Below are 22541 nucleotides of genomic sequence, written 5' to 3'. Positions count from 1 at the left end.
TCCTGGCGCGGCCCCTTTAAAGGAGGCGGGCTCGGCGGCCGGCTGAGGCTGATTAACTTCCAGGTCGAGGTGATAAAAAAAACACACCAACGGAGAGAAGGCGAGGAAAAAAAAAAGGGGAGTCAAACTCCGGGACCCGGCTCGCTGGGCGCTCGCCTCCGGCACCCAAGCGCCGCGATGGTGAGTGAGCGCCGCGGGCAGCGCCGGGCCGAGGAGCTGCTGAGGGGAGTGGGTTGGGGGGAGGGGGTCACTGTCGCACCTCTGGGGCTGGACAGGCTGGTCCCCCTGCCCCAGGGTGACGGAGCCCGGCGGACGGGGCTGAGGTGGAGCGGCGCCACAGCTCCGGGGAAGGGGCCGTGATGGCGGCGGCGCCAGCTCCGCTCTGTCAGGCGGGGCGGCCGCCGCGCGCCCGGGCAGGTGGGGCCGTTGGCCGGAGCGGCGCCTCCCCCGCCACCGCTGAGGGCAGAGCCGGGGGCGACCCGGCGGGGCCGCGGCGGCTCCTTCCCCTCATGCAAGTACCCCTGGGCCGCTGTTGTGTAACCGCCGCGGCTGCCGCCCTACCCGTTATATAAAAGGGCGATCGAGACCCGGTGGAGGGGAGGTTCGAGGCCGGCGCGGTGCGGAGGGGAGCGGCGGTGCCTCCCAGAATCACACCGCTATGCGGGGCACGGCCGGCCCGGCCTCGCTGCCCAGCTCCTCTCACAGCACCTTGCGGGGCCGAGGGGAGCGGCTGCAGCCGAATCCTCGCCACACGGGAGCGGGGGCAGCCCGGCGGGATCAATCCCTCAGCCGGCGGCGTGAAGGGCAGAGCAGCACAGGGCCGGGCAGCCGCCTCTGCCTCCCCCGGCCCGGGTGCAGCCCGGCCCGCCGACAGCAGTGCGCTCACTGGCCGCCGGGTCACCCACGGCGCGGGCTGTGGTACGGCCGGTACGCGGGCCCTGTGCTCTGTCATGTGTGGCTGTGTGCCCTCATGGTTGTGACGGGCAGGCCTGAGCAGAACGTATGGGTGCTGCTCGGATTGCCCGTCTCTTGGAGAAATGAGTGTGCATATTTGCCTTTAAAGGGCTAGCAGGAGCTCCGTGGGTTATCTAGTCTCATCGCTTGTTAATAAAAGCATGATTTCATTTAATCCCCTAATAAAGTTGTTGATCTTTATTTCAAAAGTAGCGATCTTCTGCATCTGCTGTTCTGTTCAGTAGACTAGGGTAGGATGTCGTTGTTTGATACCAGTTTTGGAGCTGTGTACGGACATCTGAATTTATGGCAAAATTCTAATTAATGACATTTCTATGTACCTTTGTTGCTGTGCTGGCACTGTGTTTCGCCTTAATAGTTTTTTTCCTCTCTATGGTTTTTATTTGCTGTGCAGTATTCACAGGTGGCATTCATATATTTCACCTTTTGATCTGCATGGCTAAGAAAATTGGGTTTGTTTCATACTCCCAACATGACTTTTTTCCCCTAGAGCATTCTACATTCTCTTAGCTGTTTTGTTCAAACTGAAATGGTGCATATATTTGTTAACATAAATAGCCCCATGATAACTCCAAGTGTCCTGAAAATTATATAATTCTTCCTTATTTTTGCTTGATGCTTCTCCTCATACCTTCTTTGGCTCCTTCACACTGTTTCCTTGTGGTTAAACAAGCCATTCAGGTTCTTCTCTCCAGTCACTTCTAATTGATGAACTCATATCTGATGTTATTGATGTTAATCTTGAAATATGTGGCCTTTCTATGTAGTTTTGATGTGGCACTGTTTAACTTTAGACCTCTAGTGACCTCTGCTGACTTTGTACCACTAGCAACTTAAATCAGGATGTTCCCAGTTGTTGTGCCAGAGTAGTTAATATTAAATTTGAGTTTTGAGCATAATCCTTCATTAACTCTGATTAATAAGGTGACTACATCTCTTTCTTTCCATTGAATTTAGGTAGAAAAATCATAAATAACTGTTTATTTTATACTGCCTTTCCTTAATTAGCATTCTGAAGGATATTGGTAACTGTTACTTGAGTTGCGATTTCTTGAGCATTTTAAGAATGTTCACTTCAAAAAAGTAAGAATACTTTTGGGGCTGTGGAGAGGTGGAAAACAGTGAGAAACACACACAGTATGCCCAAGACCAAAGATTAACTCTCTGACTTACCTCCGATTTGCCTGCTAACTTTTTGAGAGAAATAACTGCCACAATTTGAAATGTCCCTTATCCTGTACCCCATCTCCTTCTTTGAGACTTGGGAGAGAAAAGGGAACATGGGCCTGGCATACACAGAGCTTACACATTTGGGCTTTGTCATACCGAGTTTGCAATTTGGTGTAAAAATTGAGGAGTATATCATAGAAATGATTCTGTTGGAACTGAAATTGGTATTTGTCTTAGAATCATAGAATTTCTCAAGTTGGAAGGGACCCATAAGGATCAATCAGGTCAAACTCCTTCCAGTGTTTTATAGTGGTTTATTGAGGAGGAAAAAAAAAATAAAATACTTTCTATGGAAAAAAAAATATTTTTAATGAACATCAGACACAAAGTCAGAAGGAACCAAATCTTTCAGGCTGGAGATGGTAGGATCTCAATACCTGTAGTGAAAAAGGCCCACACAGCAGTGAGAATTACTTTTTGTGCGAAGGTACTTTGCAATTACTGATGGAAAACATGAGTTAAACCTGTCTCTTTCAGTTGTTGTATAAGCAGGTGGTTGTGTGGTGAAGCTTCCCCAAAGGAACAGGGTTTTTGTTTTATACTTGTGCTTAGCTGGTTAATCTAGGCGTAATGTTGGGTTTAAGTAACTTATTCCAGCTACCTTAAGATGTGCCCTTAAGCTTTTTTTTTTTTCCCAACTGCATTTTGAAATATAAGGTAAACATATGCTAATGATATTTAAAGTTTATTTAAGGAGTTTTTAGAGGAAAACGTGGAGGATAGCGTTCTTTGTGAGAACCTTTCCAAGTGCGCTCATGTCTGAGCTATGAGCTGAACTGGGGAACGTAGCACTGGAGCTGGTGTTGCGTTTCAGTCTGCTGGTGTATTGGATTACTGTTAGATGGCAGTAGCCATGCAGCTTCCTTCCCCTTTACCTCCCCAGGCACTTTGGTTTGTTTGCCTTGACTGTATTAAGCACTGATAAAGCTGTATTTTCTTTTTAAATAATTGAAATATGCCTTAAAGTCCATCTAAATGAGATCATTCTACTTTTTTCACTCTTCCGTAAACTAGTTGATTTTAGCTGTGTCACATTACTCTTAGTAGTATGTGCGTTAGCTAATGGAGACACCCAGACTTGTGTCATGTAATACATAATTTAATGTTTTAGGGAATTTGTCTATTTTCTGGCCACTGAATTCATTTGATAGAATGAAAGAAACTCTGAGGTTACATGGAAGTATGAAAGTTAAGATGGCTATGAAAATGTCAAATATACATAATGAAAGTTCTAGTCAAATATTGCTGAATGATCTCTATTAAATTTAAACAAAAAAATTTTTCCTATGTTGTGATTCACACACATTTACAGGGTTTCATTAGAGTATGAGAACCACAAAGTGAAATGAGCTGAAAACAGATGCCAGGTTTGTTTCAAAAGCATAGCTAGAGAAATAAACCACTTAAATCTGAACCTTGGAAGAGCTTAAATACAACTAAACACTTCTATTATGAGGTCTTTAATGGGGCAATATTCTTGTTAAGTCAAGAGAAGTTGAGCAGAATGCCAGGGCTCACATAAAAGGTTTACAGGCTGTGTTCAAGCTGTTCTGTTTCAGTAGCAGGCAGTCTAGGAAATGGGTTTTATGATTCTTGTTAAGAGACTTTATTAGATACAGATAAAAATGTTTCTCTTATCTGCCCAGGTTAGCTCAGGAGCCCTTGTTGGGTGTGTTTTGTTAGATTTTTTTGCAGCAAGTTGAAGAAATATTACAGATGTCTCCTATAACTGGTGTATGTGGAGTTAATAAAAATGGTACTGTGTTGTTTGCAAGTGTAATCTATCACTGCTTGTGGATTTTGTTCCTTTATTGTATTGAGGTGTCCCTGTGTGGACTTCCAAAGTGATTGGAATATATTGGTTTAATTTTTGTATAAAAAATTATAGACTGGCCAGTTGGAGGTATTGGTTGAAAAAAACAGTTTTCCGAATCAATCTGCAGAGCTAAAAATTGTCATTGGGGGTTGCTCATTGATATATATAAAAGTGTTCTAGCTTTTCTGGGAGAAATTATGCAATGGTGCCAGAAGAAGTGAAGAGAGCCAGTATGCTGCTTTTGTCATATTTAAACATTGAATTAGAAGCACAAGATGTAATGGGAGATAAGGATGTCTTTGCTTCAGTGGGAATAATTTTCATGTGCCTTTGAGTAAGGATTCTGATTTTAATTTAATTAGCGGCTGTCACATAAGTCCTGTGTGTGTATTGATTTCAGGTTGAAAAGAAAATTTTCCCCCTTCCTTCAAGTAAATGTGCTATTTTTAAATAATTAGTTGTTTTTTCTCTTTAGAACTATTTTGTGCATTGTTGTATGTTATAAAGAAACAAAAGATGTTAACAGTTCCAAATTCTGTCCTTCATTTTCATATCTGTTTAAGATTGGAGGCAGCCAAAATTCCTGTTTTCTGGTAATGTGAGCAAGTCACAGCACAAAATAACTCCGGTTTCCTCAACAATAAAATACAGTAACCAAGCTTTAAAAAAAATAAATTAAGCACTCAGCAAAACTGGTTCAAAGGAGTTGAAAGCTGCATGTCAAAAACTGCAGAAAGAGCTGGTATTTGAATGATTTGGAGTTTCTGGTTCCCAAATCTGTAGTTAAGTCTTCAGGAGCTATTAACTGCAGTCTTCCATTGTTGTCAATACCTGATTCGTTGAAGATAAGCTCCATTCCATCTTTGCCCTGATGTGGTACCTCCAAGTCTTCAAATATATGTACCTTATTTTAGAAGACTTATTTCTGTCATTTTCTTGGTATTTCTTCTATATAATCTTTTATATATTTCTGTACTTCTGTTATGAGCATAGTAGGCAGAGGAAGCAACAGAAAAGCAGTTAAATGAGCTAGGAAAGACAGATGAATTATCCAGAACTTTCAGTTTAAAAGGCAAGCTACAGTTTTTCTTACAGATGAAATCTGGCAAGGGCTGGTGCTGTTATTTTCAAAATTGTCTGGAGGAGTAAGTACCAGTCACTCGGCTGCCTTTTGTGTAGTGCTGGGGATGATTCACAGTGCTGCGAGTCATTCTTTATGTTGATCAATCTGTGTGACTGAAAACAGTAGGCTTTTATTAGACATAGAATTAAAAAAATTGGAGGTTCTCATGTATCAATGTACAATCTCAAACTCTGAAGGAAAAGTTCCAAGTTGATATTCTGCTTTGTCCTTGGCACCCAGGGTTCTACTATAGGTGATTTCCAGGTGCTTAGTGTAAAAAGGAGAAAATAAGTATCTGTAATCAGAAGGAATACTGTAATAGTTGTTACTTTAATTCTGAATTTTGTGCAGCAATATAATAGTTCTTTTTGAGTTTCCTTTTTCTGATCTGAAGTACTAGTTGCCCTTTTCCGTATCAAAAATTGCTCCAAACAATGTATGAAATGTATCTAATTTCTCATGTAGATTGGTAGTAGACTTCAAGTGTGGGTTGACCTCAATCAAATGTTAAAATAGTTTCAATTGAGAAGTAAAATTTGATTTAAATCTTCATTTGGTCTGTCTTGATTGATTAATTTCCAGTAGAGTTCATAAATTCAAATAAACCTGTCAACAATTCCTTTTCTTTCTCTGTGGACACAAGCCCAGCAGCCCAGGCTGGATGTGGTTCTGGAGGAGGAGCCCGACCATCAGTTTGGCCAGTTTGTTATTGTGTGACCTGACTTAGACCTTTCTGTGGCTCTGTGGGGGACGTCTCCTTTTGTAGTATTTTCCTGATCCAATGAGAATTAGACTAACAAAAAAAAAGATTTGCCTAAACCTGACACTATAGAGAAATAAAAGATTTACAGACAGAATGGTTTGACTAAATCTCCTTTGTTTCATTGTGTTTTGCATGACAGGAGGAAGCTTCTCCTTATTCTTTACTTGATATCTGTTTGAATTTCCTGACTGCCAACCTAGAGAAGTTTTGCACAGAAAGGCAGGATGGAACACTGTGTTTGCAGGAGCCAGGAATGTTTCCTCAAGAAGTGGCTGATCGATTGCTACAGACAATGGCTTTTCATGGTAAGAACAATTATTTGTGGGTCATCAGTGACAATATTTTACTGGAATGTGACACTGCAGTTCTGGTGTATTTTCTAGTAGATTATGCTGTTTCAGCTGTTAAAACTGTTCCTTAATCTCTTCATAGCGAATTTCTGTTATTTTGGGTTTTTTTCCCACAGTTTCAGCTGAATGTTCCGTTGCCATATAGATAGTTCTAATTAGAAAGGCCTTTGCCTTGGGTTTGTTATTGTAATTTGATATTCTTTAATAGATCTTATTTCAATCTCTTTAAAAAAAGATTTGATTTATCACTTCTAGCAGCACGCAAATATTTCAATATATCTCAAAGAGCAATTAATTGAATTTTCTTTACTGTGTGTCCTTAAGATTATTTCCTACCTTAATAACATGATTTTCATTAAAAGAGTTTTGGCACTTTTGTTGAAATGGAATTATTTTCTCAATAGCAGGCAGTTCCAAGAGTAGAATAAACATCTAAAAGCGCATCACGCTGTTCTTACATATTAGGTACAGGCCTATCACGTTCTCTGTCAGCACATCTTTGAGGAGGGGTGTCCCTCTCCTTTCCTTGCTTTAAGCATGAGGAAGGAAAATGTTGTGTCAAAAAAAGTTTCTTAGTCTGAAAAGAGTAAATGTATAGAGTACCCTAGAGAAGAGGCAGGAGACCCATTTCTGGAGATCCTGGGAACTTTTACTTCGACATGAGATGTTACACTAGAAAAATTACTTTAAACAGACCAAGCACCCTCTGCTGTAGGTGCAGATTTGATTGAGTCTTATTGTGCAAATACTGGTGTTCTTACTTTCTCAAGTTGTTCTAATCAAATATCACAGAAAGAATGGTCCTAAAAAAAAAAGGACAGCAAACCAAAAAGCCTCTTAATCTTCAACATACGTTACTTTCTGATAAGTAATTATGGTAGTCCTGAGAAATCGGATTCAAGGAAACTGAATTACCAGAAACTTATTAGCAGTGCTAATAGTCAGGAAGGCTGTTCCAGACACCAAAACGTCACAGTGCCAGGGTGCAGGATGTCAAAGTGCACAGCAGGTAAACAGGGTGTGGGTGAGTTAGGGCAGTGAGAAAGCCTACCTTGATCCTTAAATGAAAATGTTAGCAAAAATTAAGAAGTAATTTGGTAAAGCATTACTAAGTTATGATTATTTACTACATTTAGGTTTTTTTTTGCTGGTTACCAATTGTCTCACCCCGTATTTTTGCTTTCTCTGCAAAAGATGAGTGTGACTTAGTCGCAGAGGCAATTACTAGCTCATTGCTTAAATCCAAACTGTAGTGGCAATGGCATTTTAATTCAAATATATTGCATTTTCTGTGTTCAGTATGCTTGAAGATAAATAAAACCAGGGAGTGCTGACATTTGTAACCCTCTAGAGTGAAACTGGAAGGACATGTTCTACTGCTTTTGTGTGCATGCTTGTGCAACCATACCCTTCTCATATGGCTTTCTATAAAGGAGTAATTCTTCTGATGATAGGATGCAATAAGAAGTCTTGATGTCTATACGTTTTGCGTACTCCTGTGCATGGAACCAAACACATTATTTGGGTTTGAATGTTGCCAATATGCTGCAAGAGAAGACTGCTTTTGCAGTAGTCTTGCTAAAGAGCAAAAAGATAAAAATCTCAAACAAGATTATTGCAGTTCCTTTTATTCATAGCTATCTTTCTCTGCTTCCCACCCTTTTCTTGTCCTCCCCTTTCTTCTCATTGAATCACTTTTTAGATTTTTCTCACATTCAGCTTGTTTCTCAGCAACACTCCTACCTTTTTCATGGGAGATAGAGGAACTTAGTTTAATGTATTGATCATACTTATGAATTCAGTCAAATGCTAAATTATTCAATTGAGTTAAAGCAAGATGAGAACTGGTCCTTGAGTGCTAGTATTATCTGAGGTTAAGAGAGCTGTGACCAGTCAAGAATAGCTTTCAGAAATTTTTAAATTCTGTTTTTAGAACATTTCTAGCTAGTTCAGTGAGAAAATCCAGAAAAGGTGGGCAGCAGTCTGAATGTTTTTGAATAATATCCACATCTTATTTATTGCATGTTCCATGTTCTAAACTGGACAGATAATGTGTATATACTATGTCTTAATGTATCTGTCCTATGTACCTGACACTTTCCAAAAGTGAGATCGTAATCTTAAAAGCGGAATGTCAAATTTAGAATTTTGGGATCATGGCATAATGATCCAAGATAAACTACTGTACAATTAATTTTGTTAATACTTTCTGCCCTTTGGGTTCTTAAAATCAAAGTGGTGTTCTATAACACTAATGCTGTTTTCCAACAGGGCTTCTGAATGATGGAACTGTGGGCATCTTCCGAGGTAACCAGATGCGTTTGAAACGAGCTTGTATCCGGAAAGCGAAAATCTCTGCTGTGGCTTTCCGGAAAGCGTTCTGCCATCACAAGCTGGTAGAACTTGATGCTACTGGGGTAAATGCTGATATAACAATCACAGACATTATAAGTGGACTCGGCAGCAATAAATGGATCCAACAAAATCTGCAATGCCTTGTGCTGAACTCACTGACTCTTTCTTTGGAAGACCCATATGAGAGGTGCTTCAGTCAGTTGTCTGGGCTTCGTGCGTTGAGTATTACCAATGTTCTGTTCTACAACGAGGACTTGGCAGATGTTGCTTCACTTCCTAGGCTAGAAAGTCTGGATATATCGAACACCTCTGTCACTGACATAACAGCACTCCTCACCTGCAAAGAGCGACTCAAGTCTTTGACCATGCACCACCTGAAATGCTTGAAAATGACCACAACTCAGATTCTGGATGTTATAAGAGAACTAAAATACCTGAGTCACCTTGATATTTCTGATGACAAACAGTTCACATCAGACATAGCACTTCGTTTACTGGAACAGAAAGACATCTTGCCTAACCTTGTGTCTTTGGACATTTCTGGAAGAAAACATGTTACTGACAAAGCTGTAGAAGCGTTTATTCAGCAACGGCCCACAATGCAGTTTGTGGGACTGCTGGCTACGGATGCTGGCTACTCAGAATTCCTAACGGGAGAAGGAAACTTAAAGGTTAAGTGGGGGAATTAGTTTTACTGAAAAATTACAATGTGTGGAAAAAAGTAGAACTAATAATTTCTAACAAATGTATGTGTGTGTTTCAGAAGGAGGCTGTATGTTCTTTTTTTAACTATTTATTGTAATTACTGACTTCATGTCAAATTCCTGCTTAATCCTTGCACAGGAACTGCTAAATTTACATAATACTATTGTAAGAAGCATCTGTTTTTTGTGCGTTTTCAGTGAGCCTTGGGTCCTGATTTAACATATCAGTTTTCAGAGAGCTGAACTTTCTCTACTCTGAAGTCATTTACTGGAATAATATTATGTGGATTCCAGCACAGTGGCTAGTGTAAGGCAGCAATATGGAAGAGGTGGAGGTACAATTTGCATAAGCTTTGAGCAGTTAATGATTAACATGACAGATACAATAAAACTTAGTAACTGAGCTGCTGTTTCACTCCATCACCACTTCTGTTTCTTACTACAATATTTCTGCCCACCTTGAAAGGCCATTGGGTGATGAACATGTAAGAAGCAATTACTTAGGATGAAAAACTTCCTCTTGAGTAAACCTTAAATTACTTAGCTCCTTAGGATGAGATGATATTTGTAGAAGTGCATTTATTTATCTTTTAGTGCCAGGCAACAAGATGTTGATGTTGTTCCCTGTTGTGTAGAATATGTATGCACTTACTGGGGAATGAGCCTCTCCTGTCCCTGATATGAAGGGGTCAGAATTAAAGAAGAAAAAGAGGTGTTTTAAACATGTCAGTGGTATGTAATTTTTGCCTCTTTGAGATTTTTTTTCCCTACTGTGCCATGAGGATCATGGAAACTGCAAAGAGAATGAGAAAGGGTTTGCATAATATGTCCGTAGTTTAGTCTGTCTCCTATGCAAGCTGAATTTTGCAGTTCAGTTTTAAAATTCAGAATGCTCGTGTTATAGGCAGGTGAGGTAACACAGCTACACAATTTTTTATATACATAAATTTTCTTTTTTTTTTTTTTTTTTTTTCCTGGAGCTTTTGACAGTTGTTGGTGGCCAAGTCTCTTGAGAACTTGGTTGTCGCAGCTGATAGCTGTGTGTATGAATGTTGAAACATGTTATTGGAGAAATCAAGTTCACCTTTGGCATGACTGATGAACAGTGTCAGGAAACTATACCTCATGTGGTATCAAATAATTCAGTGCAATCCTTGCTATTTAGAATATGTGCTTCATACAAGCGATTGTGACAGGAAAGGAAGGAAGGTTCTAGTAATGTGAAAATAATGATGAACTTGTCGCAGTGTAGTTAGCAAAAAGCACTTTGCATTTTTTTTTTTTAAGGCATAGTTGTCAAGAAGAGACTGTAGGCAGCAATTTGGGTTCTTTGCTTTTTTGTGTGTGTCTGACCTGAAATTCATTAGTGAATATACTGAATTATTCAGCTGCTTAGTCTAGACACTGCTATAGAATAAACAGGACACAGCACTCATGGAGACAGCAGAAGTAAAATATTACTGTCTTTACAGCAGTCCTGTGGAATTTGATTATAGAAAATTCTTGAGAGATTGAACACTAAGTAGGCATTATAGTTGAGAACATGAAGTGGGAATTCTTTGTATAGAGTATAATTGGCTGCAAAACATGTCAGTAAATGTGATTGCCCTGTTCTAATCAGTTGAGAATATACAACAAAATCCGAGATGGAATCAGTTATCTCAGGGCTGTAATATATCCCTGATCCAGCGAGTTTCAAGAAACTTGGCTCCCTATAATACAGGATGCACTTCAGTCTATGAACATTTGCTTTCCCTTACATGGCGCATTAAGTAGAACAAGTTCTGCATGCTTCCCTACGAATTTAAAAAAAATAGTAATTGCAGCAATGATTCATTAAATAGTAGTACTGAGGAACAAATCATCTACAGTTATACAACTTATAGTTAAAGTAGATAAAATATAGTTAAATGGAAAATATAGCAGATTGGGAAGTGGAAAAATTGCAGCTAGTTGCTGATTTAATATTCTGAACTTAAGCTCATATAAGTCAACAGGTCATAGCTTCTAATACAGCCTTTGCCTAAGCTCATTGTTTAGTTTTCACATGTATTTAAAGTCTGGTTTAAAAAATTACTTCTTTTGCAGAGAGCATGAGTTCCTTAAGATGGTGCTGGAAAGCTATTGCTACAGATAGAGCTGATAAGAAACTTGGTGTAGTCAAAGAATGGCTTTTTTTTTTTCTTTGTCAGAGCTAGAACCTAGAGTCAAAAACTTAGAGCCAAAGTACCATCTTCATTAGTTTATCAACAGCATTTGACAGGGCATTCAGTTACAAATGGTTTTAGGTATTTGGTACATCATAAGTGGCTTTTGTAAGTTAAAAAGCATTACTTTTACTTAGTGTTTTCATACTGTTCTTAAAGACATGACTGAAGCCTAATTTTGGCTTACTATGTGGTTCTTCTTTATGAAGAATGTTTGAAGATTGTGTAGTTCCGGATTAATATGGCCAGATAAAGTCATAATTCCCTTACTGAAGGATTTGGCTAAAAAAAAGGGCACCTTTGAAGCTGCAGCTTTGCACTGTTTAAGAACAATATTTTTAAATAAAATGATGACATCTTGAACTGAAGGTTATTTCTTGGCTTGTAGGTGTCAGGAGAAGCAAATGAAACTCAGATTTCTGAAGCACTGAAGCGTTACAGTGAACGGGCGTTCTTTGTGAGAGAAGCACTCTTTCATTTATTCAGCCTGACGCATGTAATGGAAAAAACAAAGCCTGAAATTTTAAAGGTAAATAATATAGTTTTTGATGGTTGTCACACATTGTTCCTTAAACTGAGGCTATCCCCAAAGCTCTGGTATAAAACATTTTATAAGCTTTTACATTTTTAGTTGTGATTTTTTTTTAAGATTAAAATTGCAACGTTGGATAAAAATTAACTATTTAAATAATAGTGACATAAAAGATGCTCTGTAGTGTTTTACGTCGGGTAAAATTGATCCGGACTAATGTATAGTAGCTAAATTGAATAGCATCTATTTTTTTTCATGTAATTTTGAGTATGATATGAAGTTTTCTTCAGATAATGAATTCTGTCATGAGAACATATGTACTGGGTCAAATCAAAGGTCTGTCTAGTCTTATTCTTCAGGTACAACAGTGCTTTCTGCTGATTCTTACAAAACTGTAGTAATAAGGAAGGCATTTAGTGACATTTCTCTCCACTGTCACCTTCCAGTACGATAGCAAGTGAATAAACATCATTGTTAGTGTTCAATATTGGGCTCTAACTTGGAAAATCGTGGAAACTTCCTTAGAAATCCATTCTAGGCATTGGCTTTCCATGTCTAGAGCACCAGAGATGGCTTAATTAATCAGTAGGTCAGATGATTTTTGTTTTTTACTATCGTCTTGGCATTGAGCAAGTGACCTTGATTTTGTTGGCTTCAATATCAAAAAGACTTGGTCAGTCAATAATCAACAAGAAAAATATTTTGTTAGATGGTATCACAATCAACATATATAGCCAGAAACATAATTCAGGAAGAAGATGCAAAATATATCCTGACCTAGCAGCTCAGGATGTGATCTGAAATGGCTGGTCACCAGACAAGCCACCACATCATTACCATTACCCTGCAGAAACTCTGTCCTACCTCATTCAGCTCTGAAAGGGTTTGGTGACTCTTATACCAAAGCAAACCCTGGTTCTTTCCAGCAATCTCTTGCATCCTGTGCAGCCTCTCCTTTGGGAGGCTGCTACAAGCAGTGCAAAAGGACTTGGGGAAATAGAAGTTGTTGGCTTTGAATCACTGAGCAGAAGGAGACGTTCCCCCTGAGAATTAAAATCACACCAGACGGATTTTTCACTTAAGTGAAAGGGAGTCAGAAATTGGGTGCTGTGAGTCATTGTGGCCCAAAGCAACAGTGCATTTCTCTTGGGGTATGAGCACAAACACGTAACTAATGTGGGCAAAACTCTTACGTTTCAGCTTGTGGTAATTGGAATGAGAAATCACCCCCTAAACTTGCCTGTGCAGTTGGCAGCAAGTGCGTGTGTCTTCAACCTGACCAAGCAAGATTTAGCAGCAGGGATGCCTGTGCGACTTCTGGCTGATGTCACTCACTTGCTCCTGAAGGCCATGGAACACTTCCCAAATCATCAGCAGGTAAAAGATGACATTTCTTTATTTTATGTAGGATTCTCTGTTTTATGGATCTTAAAGTTTTCTCCACATCTCATTATCTCAAGGAAGTATATTTAATGATGCATAGCAAGGAAGTACTGTGAAATATGTATGTCTCTGTAGTAATTCTTCTTCATTTGTCATAGCTGCAAAAGAATTGCCTGCTTTCACTATGCAGTGACAGAATCCTTCAGGATGTTCCATTTAACAGGCAAGTTTTATGTCAGTTAAAATGAGTTGTAGCATTGCAGAATATGTTTTTGTCTGTTTTTGTCTGTTCCTTCAGAAGGTTTATTTCTGTTCTCAGTTTTAATCATTTCACTGTACTGAATCTGTCTGGCCTATATGATTTTTGGTTTATAATTCACAATCAAATATAGGTCTGAAAAAATCCTTTAGTATACAGGTATTTTTTTGCTACACCTGGATGGGTCTATCACTAATTGTGTGAAAGAGAAGTCAGGATTTCCTGGGGAACTACAGGATTCTTTTTGCAGAGGTTTTTCTACTTCAGTGTTTTGCCCAAATGCTTTGAAGTGTTGGTCTGATGTTCGAGAAGCTTGTGCCAAATTTTATTTCCTTCTTTGGAAGCAATTCCTGTGCACTTTGATATATAATTAGAAGGAAGAAACCCTAAGGAAACAACTCAAAGCTGACTGAGGCTCATACAATACCTGTAATTTCGTTGTATATTTCTACTTCTTTTTGGTATGAGGGCATACTACTTAAAGTTTTTCTCTTGCATGCACTTTTGCCAGGTGTGTTGTCTTGTGTAATCTTTCTCTTACTAAGACTTAAACTTCTGAAAACTAGATTTATTTTTAATTTCCAGGTTTGAAGCAGCCAAACTTGTTATGCAGTGGCTATGTAATCATGAAGATCAGAACATGCAAAGGATGGCTGTAGCCATAATTTCCATTCTTGCTGCAAAGGTATGAAATTTAAGCTTTGAGATGACAGCATAGTATTTCTAAAATCTAAAAAATTGTTGATATGGTTTTGTTTGTTTACAGCTTTCAACAGAGCAAACAGCTCAACTTGGTGCAGAACTCTTCATTGTTAGGGTAAGTCAGATATTTTCCTGACAGTCAAAAATACCGTCTTCTCCAGCTATTCATGCTAACGGTATTCCTAAAGATGGGAAGTAAATGTAAGGAGATAGAATTCTAAGAACACATTACCCTGTATTCATTTTAAAGGTCTGTAGAAAAGCTTAGAGAATCTGTTAGAGGTAGTAGCAGAGACAGTAACCACGAGACGCATTAGCATAGATGAAGAGAGGCCAAAGTGGAAAAACTTGACACAATTAATACAAAGTAAAAAATCAAGAGACCTCTTGATTTGAAATCCATTGTGTAAGACAAAAGGTGCTGAAAAAAAAATTGAAGTACGTGGTTGGTGCTGTCAATGTTCACATGGGGTCCAGAGCTTTGTGGATGGCTTTGTGCTGTCTGCAATAGTACTGCATTGTAGTTACACTGAAAACAAAGTTATTGCTCTGGCAGGCAACTGTGTTCAAAGAGAAGGTAAAAAGTTTAATAGCTATTTTATTTTGTATAGTTTGACCCTAAACATTTACATCTTTACTCTGCACATAAATGGTAGCTATGCTTTACCCCAGTCTGCGCAGAAAGAAGCAGAGGAGGTAACACATGTTTTCATATGCAATTGTAACTGGGATTTTTTTTATTTTTATATATATATTTTTTACAGCAACTTCTACAAATAGTTAAACAGAAAACAAATCAGAATCTTGTAGATACTACACTCAAGTTCACTCTGAGCGCACTTTGGAACCTCACTGATGAATCTCCAACAACGTGTCGGCACTTCATTGAAAATCAAGGGTTAGAACTTTTCATGAGAGTCTTAGAGGTGAGGAGTGCAGTTTCAGTGGTGGATTATCAATGTAGGTTTATAATTAACATTGTTTCAATAATAAGTATCACTGGTTACCTGTAGTTTGTTTCTTTTTTCCACAGTCTTTTCCATTGGAATCATCTATCCAACAGAAAGTTCTTGGTCTTCTGGTGAGATGAAAAAAAAGTCTGAAATATATACTTTTCAAAATGGATTGTTTGAGTTTTTTTTACCCCATGTTAATCTGAAAACTTGCCTAATATTTTTACATTCTTATTTAATCTTTATAGTGTGCATTATTCACTATTGACATTTTTTTACTTTTTTACCAATTCTCCAATAGTGCTAGTTGTGTTGAAATTGACTGTTGCAGAAAACAAAAAGAGCTTTTAAGAAAGGATGGTGAGTGAGGCTTCAGATGAGTCCAAATGCAAAAAGTAGGTTTAAAATCATTGGAATTCAGAATTGTGCACTGCTGAAGTTTACTGAAGTTGTGGTTGGGAATGTTAAAACTAGTGTTAAATGTAGTGTAATCTGCATGCTAATGGCCTAAAACTACTTGTGAGAAAACCTTTGTTTTGAGGCAAATTCCTGCATTAGACTAGAAAAATTTTCAAAAGTAAAAGTAGTATTTTGGGCATCTGGTGGTAACCTGGATGTATGGAGATTTCATCCTGGCATTTATATGTGTTTACTTAAGCAATGTAGTTCAAGCTTATGTTTGTCTTTCTCATGTGGTATTCTTTCTGTTGATATTTTCTTCTTTTTCCCCCCTTCCCCCCAGAATAACATAGCTGAAGTTAAAGAACTCCATTCGGAGTTAATGTGGAAGGACTTTATAGACCACATCAGTAAATTATTGCACAGTGTGGAGGTGGAAGTTAGCTACTTCGCAGCAGGGATTATTGCTCACTTGATATCACGAGGAGAGCAGGCCTGGACATTAAGTCGCAGCCAGAGGACGTCTCTCCTTGAACAGCTGGTACAGAAATGATGGTGAATTTTATCATACTCTCTTCTATTTTTTTCAATGTTTATATTTAACAATGAGTGTTCTTGGTTCTGTATTTTGCAGCATTCTGCCATTTTGAGTTGGCCAACCCCAGAATGTGAGATGGTGGCTTACAGGTAACTATTGTCTGGATTTAGGGTTTGGAAAATAAACTGAACTAGATTTAAAACTTGTTCCCAAAGTGGAGTGAGCTGCTAATCAGACACTTTGTCCAGTGGAAAAATGCCTATCAGCCTAAAATGTAAAACAATGTGTTAGTTTTCCCTTTGACCAGAGAAGGTTAGACACTCCTGGGGAAACAAAGTGTTGTTCTGCTGCTTTTCTGTTAAAGGTATTTGGCTGCATGCCTAAAATAGACACAAAGATTAACCTCTGGGTTAGCACTATCTGTCCTAGATAAAGAAGGTAGAGGCCAAAAAGTACAATTAGATAATTACTGGCCATTGAGTCCTTCTAATTTCCACTGGTTTTACTCCTCTTGAAGGAGTGGGAGGCATCTAAATGCTATGGTAGAAGCATACCGCATATCTACTGTATATGGGTTTTGCTAGGAAATGTCTTAAACATTAAAAGGCTTGCCTGCTGTGTCTAAAACTCCAGTTTATCAAGTGTCTCTCCTAGTTAAACCCATAGCTGAATGTGTAGACATGTGACCTCTGAAGTCATAATACCCAGTAGTAAAGAGAGCTGCTGTTCCTCTCCTTTTTATAGGTCTTTCAATCCGTTTTTTCCACTACTTGGCTGCTTCATGACACCTGGCGTCCAGTTATGGGCAGTGTGGGCCATGCAGCATGTCTGCAGCAAAAATCGTATGTACTAAGATAATATTACCCTTAAAAACTTTATTTCTTAGCATGTTACTCACTACCGTGAAGTGGGGAAAAATAGAGTTCCTAGGATATTTACTTCTAATCCTCTGGAAAAACTACACTCAGGCTTTGACTAAATGGGGCAGGAAAAAGGGATAATAAAAGTTCTTTACATCCTTTTTATTTACTGGAAGTTTACTGTTAAATGCACAGTATTAATTAAAAAAGGTGGACATGTGTTAAGATTAACTACATTTTTGGCTTGTACAGGTGTTTTTATTCAGAAATATAAACATTAATAATGGGCAACAAATTTATTTTAAATTAAGAACAATGATTGTAGTAGTAGCTATGTCTTATGAGAACAGAAGTTTTGGGTAATCCTCAGCTCTGATCACTTTTGCAATAACTTGCTGTGACATGAAGGTCAATTTTTTTAATCTCTTTCCCATCTGCAAAATGAGAACAGCAGTGTCTTGTTTGTAAAATGCTTTCAGAGCATGTGATGAAATGCACAAATGTTGGGATAGGAAGTAATGTGCACATACCTAAATATAAGACTGGACAAACCTTCCTGGCTTTTAATGCCTTTTTTTTTTTTTTTTTAATGTAAGTTTGTATGACACGAATGTGTGTATTGTCACTAACTTCTTCTAGATATAAAGCAGCTTTCCTCTGAAGTATGGAAAGCTTTTTCTCTGGCAGTTTTTTAATCTTCTTGACAGCAGCGTATCTGTGCTTGTTTAGCCCTGTCCCATGAATCACTATTTCTACAGTGAAAAAAACAATCTATTTGGGACCAGACAAAAACATAGCATAATAATATAGAATTGCACATAAAATACTGTTTTTTCTGCTCTTTATAGAGCTTGTAAATGTAGTGAGACACTGTTTCCCAGGGTACACTGTCCAGAGATCTGTGAGTACTTTTCCCGTGTTAAAGGACTGTTCTGACAAAGTCGATTTACTGGTCAGATTTTGGATAACAGTTTTTGATTAAGACCCTGTGATTTCTTTTTGTGCCTCAGTGCTGTTTACTTAGTATGGTCCTACTTGTTCTATTTATTTTTTGTGTTTATTTTGTGCTGCTCTAACCTCTGAGCTTTCAACATGCCACAGAGCTTTGTATTGACAGTGATTAACCACTCTGCAGAATGGAGAGGCTGGAAATAGTTGGTGTACTCCTGATTTGAGATCAGGACGGTATTCCTGAAGTTGAGTTCTGACAGTAGTTGAAGCTTCTGAACAAAACTGTAGAGAAACCATTTCCCTCTGAGGGGAAAGTGTGTTTAATTTTGAAACATGAAGATTTATTTAGGGGGAAAGCTTTTGGTGCTTGGCACCAAGAAGGTGTTTTGTCCTGGAGATGAGATGCATTTTATTTTGACCTTCTCTTTTAGATGAGGGTGGAAAGTGGTCTGGAATGAATTGGATTAATTTTTCTTTTTTTTCTCTTGCTGCTTCTCTGTATCGTATCCAACTTGGCAAGCTAACTTAACTCAAATATTAGCAGCACTGCAGTAAACGTGATCCCCAGTGTAATGCTTAATGCCACCATTTAAACAACTTTGGCATTGCTTCACTGAGATGAGCAGTGAAATGGGGCACAGTTGAGGTAATGCTCTGTGGATTGCATTACAGTCATCCTGACCTTTTTGTAACAACTTCTGAAGCTTGCATGTTACATTAAACATGCGGCTCTTTACAGCTGGTCCTTGCACATCATAACACTGGAGCCAATGTAGGTACGCTTTCAACTTTTTAAAATCGATGATGGAAGTGGAAAGAAAAGTATCATTTTATCCCTGAAAAGGCAGTCATAGGAACTTAGAATTAGTTAAAGGCCACCATCAACAGTATTTGGCAAACTGTTTTGGAAGGAGCTAGTTCCTGTTAACTCTACAAGCGTGTACAAATGATGCGGTATATCTGGCATATCTGATACCGGTTTTGGTTATTGTTCTGTACTGAGGTTTTTGCTAAAGGTGATATTTTTACCTGGATACTCAGAGATACAGTACTTCTGAATCCTATTTCTTAAAATCTATATATGTGCACTTAAAATGGAGGAGGCGGGAGGGGGGAGAGAATGCTGTGCATGTTACAAGGCACCTCCCAGTCAGCTGAGGCAGACATGGAAACAGACCTGATTACAATTGGAGTGCTGTTTAAACATCTCTGTTCTGTTGTTACTTGTTAAAGTACAAGTGAGCTTGTGTAGACGGTTTAGGGAGTGTCCTAAGTGCTGCCTCGTCTAGGAGACCGAACTGGGTTTGAATTAGTGTTTACGCTATCTGCTACATTTACTCTAGATAACTTTTTAAATTCCCTTTCTTTCATCTTATTACAGCTGCCAGATATTGCAGCATGTTAATTGAAGAAGGTGGTTTACAGCACTTATACAACATCAAGGAAAACGTCCAGACTGATCCACACGTCCAAAGGATTGCTATTGCCATCCTAGATAGTTTGGAAAAGCACATTATGCGTCACGGGAGACCACCGCCATGTAGAAAACCACAACAAAATAAACCAAACTGAAAGTCACAGCTATAGGAGTGTAAAGTATTGTCACTGTAATAATCCTTTCCAATGTGTGTGTAGCTGGAGTAACTTGTAATATAGTGGTCACCATTAAAGTGATTTGCCAATACTTGTGGTACCCAGAACAATGTACGGTAACCTTTGGTGAATGCTAACTTTAATGGCAACCGCATATGCAACTTGTGAAGGGTCACTTGATGCTTGAGTTGGTCACACCCCTAGGATTTCTGCTGGCTACAGAGAGATGGGACTTGTACAGATCAGTATGCACATCTGAAAGAGACTTCTAGGAATATCTTATTTGGTGATTTCTGGGACAGAAAATTATATCATCCCTCTGATTGCTGTTGATAATGCTGTTTATCAGTTTGGTGTTTGAATAGAACTGTGTGTGGTTGTGAGATTCAACACTTTTACCAATTACAACAAAAGTACATGCATGCAGGTTACAGTGAGACTTGTAACTAAGGCGACCAAATTGTCTGTCTCATAACCCTTCTAAACACAACTGGGGTCTTAATTTTCCTTTTGCCTGCAAGTGTGTTCTTTTGTTTTCCTTACTGCTAGAAATGCCTTTTTGCATTTCTGCTCTGCTGAGTCCTAAGGTGGGCATCAGCATTGCATCAGGGAAAAGGGAAACCTGCTCAGCTAAAGCAATAGAAACAGGATTAAAAGGAGACACAATACTAAAAGGATAAACTACGCTTGAGATTTTAAACTTGATTGCAAGAAGGGGTTTTTGTTGCTGTTTGACTGCTTCTGATTGCGTGTGGTATCTATCTTTCAATTTTAGAATACAGATAGGGAAAGAGAAGGCTCATAAGAGCAAAATGCTGACTTGTGTTCATCATGAGGGGGATTGCATGTCTCCATAGGAGGCCCAGGATATTTGGTCACCTTATTTATAAGAAACTAATGATAGCTCTGTTCTCTGTAAATATTCTGTCAGTATTGTGCAGTGAGTTGTATTCCAGGTCATCACAGTGCAAAATATCACCCGATGTCCTATGTAAGCCCTGTGTCAATTGCATTGTTTTGTGGAGTGTGAAATTTTACATGAAGATGCTAATTGTAACAACTTCTTTCTTTCTTTCTTGGTTACCTATGGGTTTCAAATGATGTGTTGAATGAAATATATTGCACAGCATACAGATGCCTGATAAAATACAAGTGATGGAAGCAAACTCCATGTTGGTTCAAAATTGGTTTTATTTCAAGTGGTTTTGTTTATCTGGTTAGTCTCCATATTTCCATGGCAACTGATTGGTATTCAGAGACTCTTCTGTAACATATTGGTGAGTTTAAAAAGAAAACTCCTGTTTGGTAGCTTACTAGCAGGGGTGGCTTCTTCATGATGACCATATTTTACTATTTTTAACTCCTTCCCTCTTCCACCTCCTATCCTTCAAGTAAAAACATCACCTCTAATCTTCAATAATCTAGTTATTGTGTATTTCAGCAACTTCAAAAGGTACTGATCCCGTAATTTAATCAATGTTGTATAATTGCTTTTTGTATTAAGGTATAATTTGACGAGCGTCACTTTCATGTGTGTATCTGGTTATATACAGTTTTCTCGATTTGGAAATAAGTTAAATTGGTTGTAGCTTTGAATTATGAAGGTGGTTTTAAAAGTGAAAAATGGCCTACAAGCCTTTACCCACCACCCTTCTGAGATGTTTGCTATGGTACTTCTGCTACAAAATTTCTGTTACATGAAATGGAACACAAAGCTTGTCAAAATTGGTGTTAATAAAATGAATAGAAATCAATTGCTGCAAGATTTTAAAATAAAGATGACAATTCTCCTTTACAGCACTGGCTTTTCATAATACCAGGAGAATGTGCTGAAGCATCTTAACTAAAACTGGAGAAAAAAGTTACTACTCCATGCAGCATAAAATGAATATGATACTGGCATGAGCCAGATGGTGAAGATGTCGTTTAATGAAGTTCTGCAGCCAGCACGCACAGAGATTGGAAGTGATTTTTCCATACCCCTCTTGTTTTGTTCCCACATGCTTCAGGCAAACAAACTTTTAAGCTGAAAAGTATGAATGTCTACAAGGTGTAAATCCACTAAATGTAGTTGCATGTGGCAGTTACTGGAAGGTCTGCTCACATTCCTGTGCAGCTTCAGGAGGTCCTGCCAGGGTAGAATAATTCTGGAAGTAACTTTTAAACTCTTGTATTTCACCTGTAGCATGTGTCTTCTTTTTGTGAAGGCTGAAGAGTGTGACTCTGCTTCACCCTTTGCAGATCTTTTCATAGGAGACTCATATGTATAATTTGATAAGATTCTGTCACAGAATTGTTTAGTTAACTTCTGGCACAGGTGAAATTGCACTGTGCTGCAAGACTGTCATAGCATGGAGTGACACTCTGTTGCAGTGCAGTAAGCCACGCTTTTTAAAGTGTATTTTGATAACCTATGTTTACTGAAAGTACATTTCTCTAACTATATTCTCTTTTGCTTGAAAGCCCCAGTCTAGGGAAGTAAGAAGCTATAAGCTAAACTGTGTGGTGTGTCTTGGTGCTGGAGAACCTCTAAGAGTGGGAGAAAATAACGTCAACTTCCAGCCAGGCAGCAGAGGTGAACAGGTCATGGGAGAAAAGTGACATGCTCAAGATGTCTGGGATAGACCAGTAACAGTGGCCACATGTATGTGCACGTACAGGCCTTGCCAAAGAGAAGTTCTGTTGGCTGGGGTGATAACTCGGTGTTTTGCACTATTCACAGCAGATCTGGGGTCAAACACCATTGCTCTGTTAATACTTCTTGTTCTGTGTGATTAGTTGGAAGAGTACTGATAATGTAAGTTGACTTTCTCTTCAGAGTAATAATAATTTTTGTATCAGTGTTTAG

General features: G+C 38.7%; 1 protein-coding gene across 2 annotated transcripts; it reads left to right on the top strand.

Annotated features, from left to right (window-relative positions):
- The first annotated feature begins 20 nt into the window (after nt 1–20).
- Nucleotides 21–20859, top strand: LOC102085369 (protein zyg-11 homolog B). Of its 2 annotated transcripts, none has more exons than XR_010474285.1 (14): nt 21–180; nt 6047–6212; nt 8529–9283; nt 11912–12052; nt 13256–13432; nt 13597–13661; nt 14283–14382; nt 14464–14514; nt 15164–15325; nt 15433–15480; nt 16095–16306; nt 16386–16438; nt 17034–17131; nt 19482–20859. XR_010474285.1 is itself a non-coding variant. In XM_065072149.1 (14 exons), exons 1-14 carry the CDS (start codon nt 178–180, stop codon nt 19670–19672), a joined length of 2208 nt encoding a protein of 735 aa, XP_064928221.1. In that variant the 5' UTR covers nt 39–177; the 3' UTR covers nt 19673–20859. The 2 variants fall into 2 exon arrangements, 1 of the variants encoding a protein (XP_064928221.1); XM_065072149.1 differs by having other exon boundaries at nt 39–180; nt 16095–16292.
- Nucleotides 20860–22541: the final 1682 nt, after the last annotated feature.

This window comes from Columba livia, chromosome 8 (genome assembly GCF_036013475.1).
Source record: "Columba livia isolate bColLiv1 breed racing homer chromosome 8, bColLiv1.pat.W.v2, whole genome shotgun sequence".
Lineage (NCBI taxonomy): Eukaryota > Metazoa > Chordata > Aves > Columbiformes > Columbidae > Columba > Columba livia.
The sequence above is the reverse complement of the archived record's forward strand: the minus strand, read 5'-3'. Positions and strand labels throughout refer to the sequence as shown.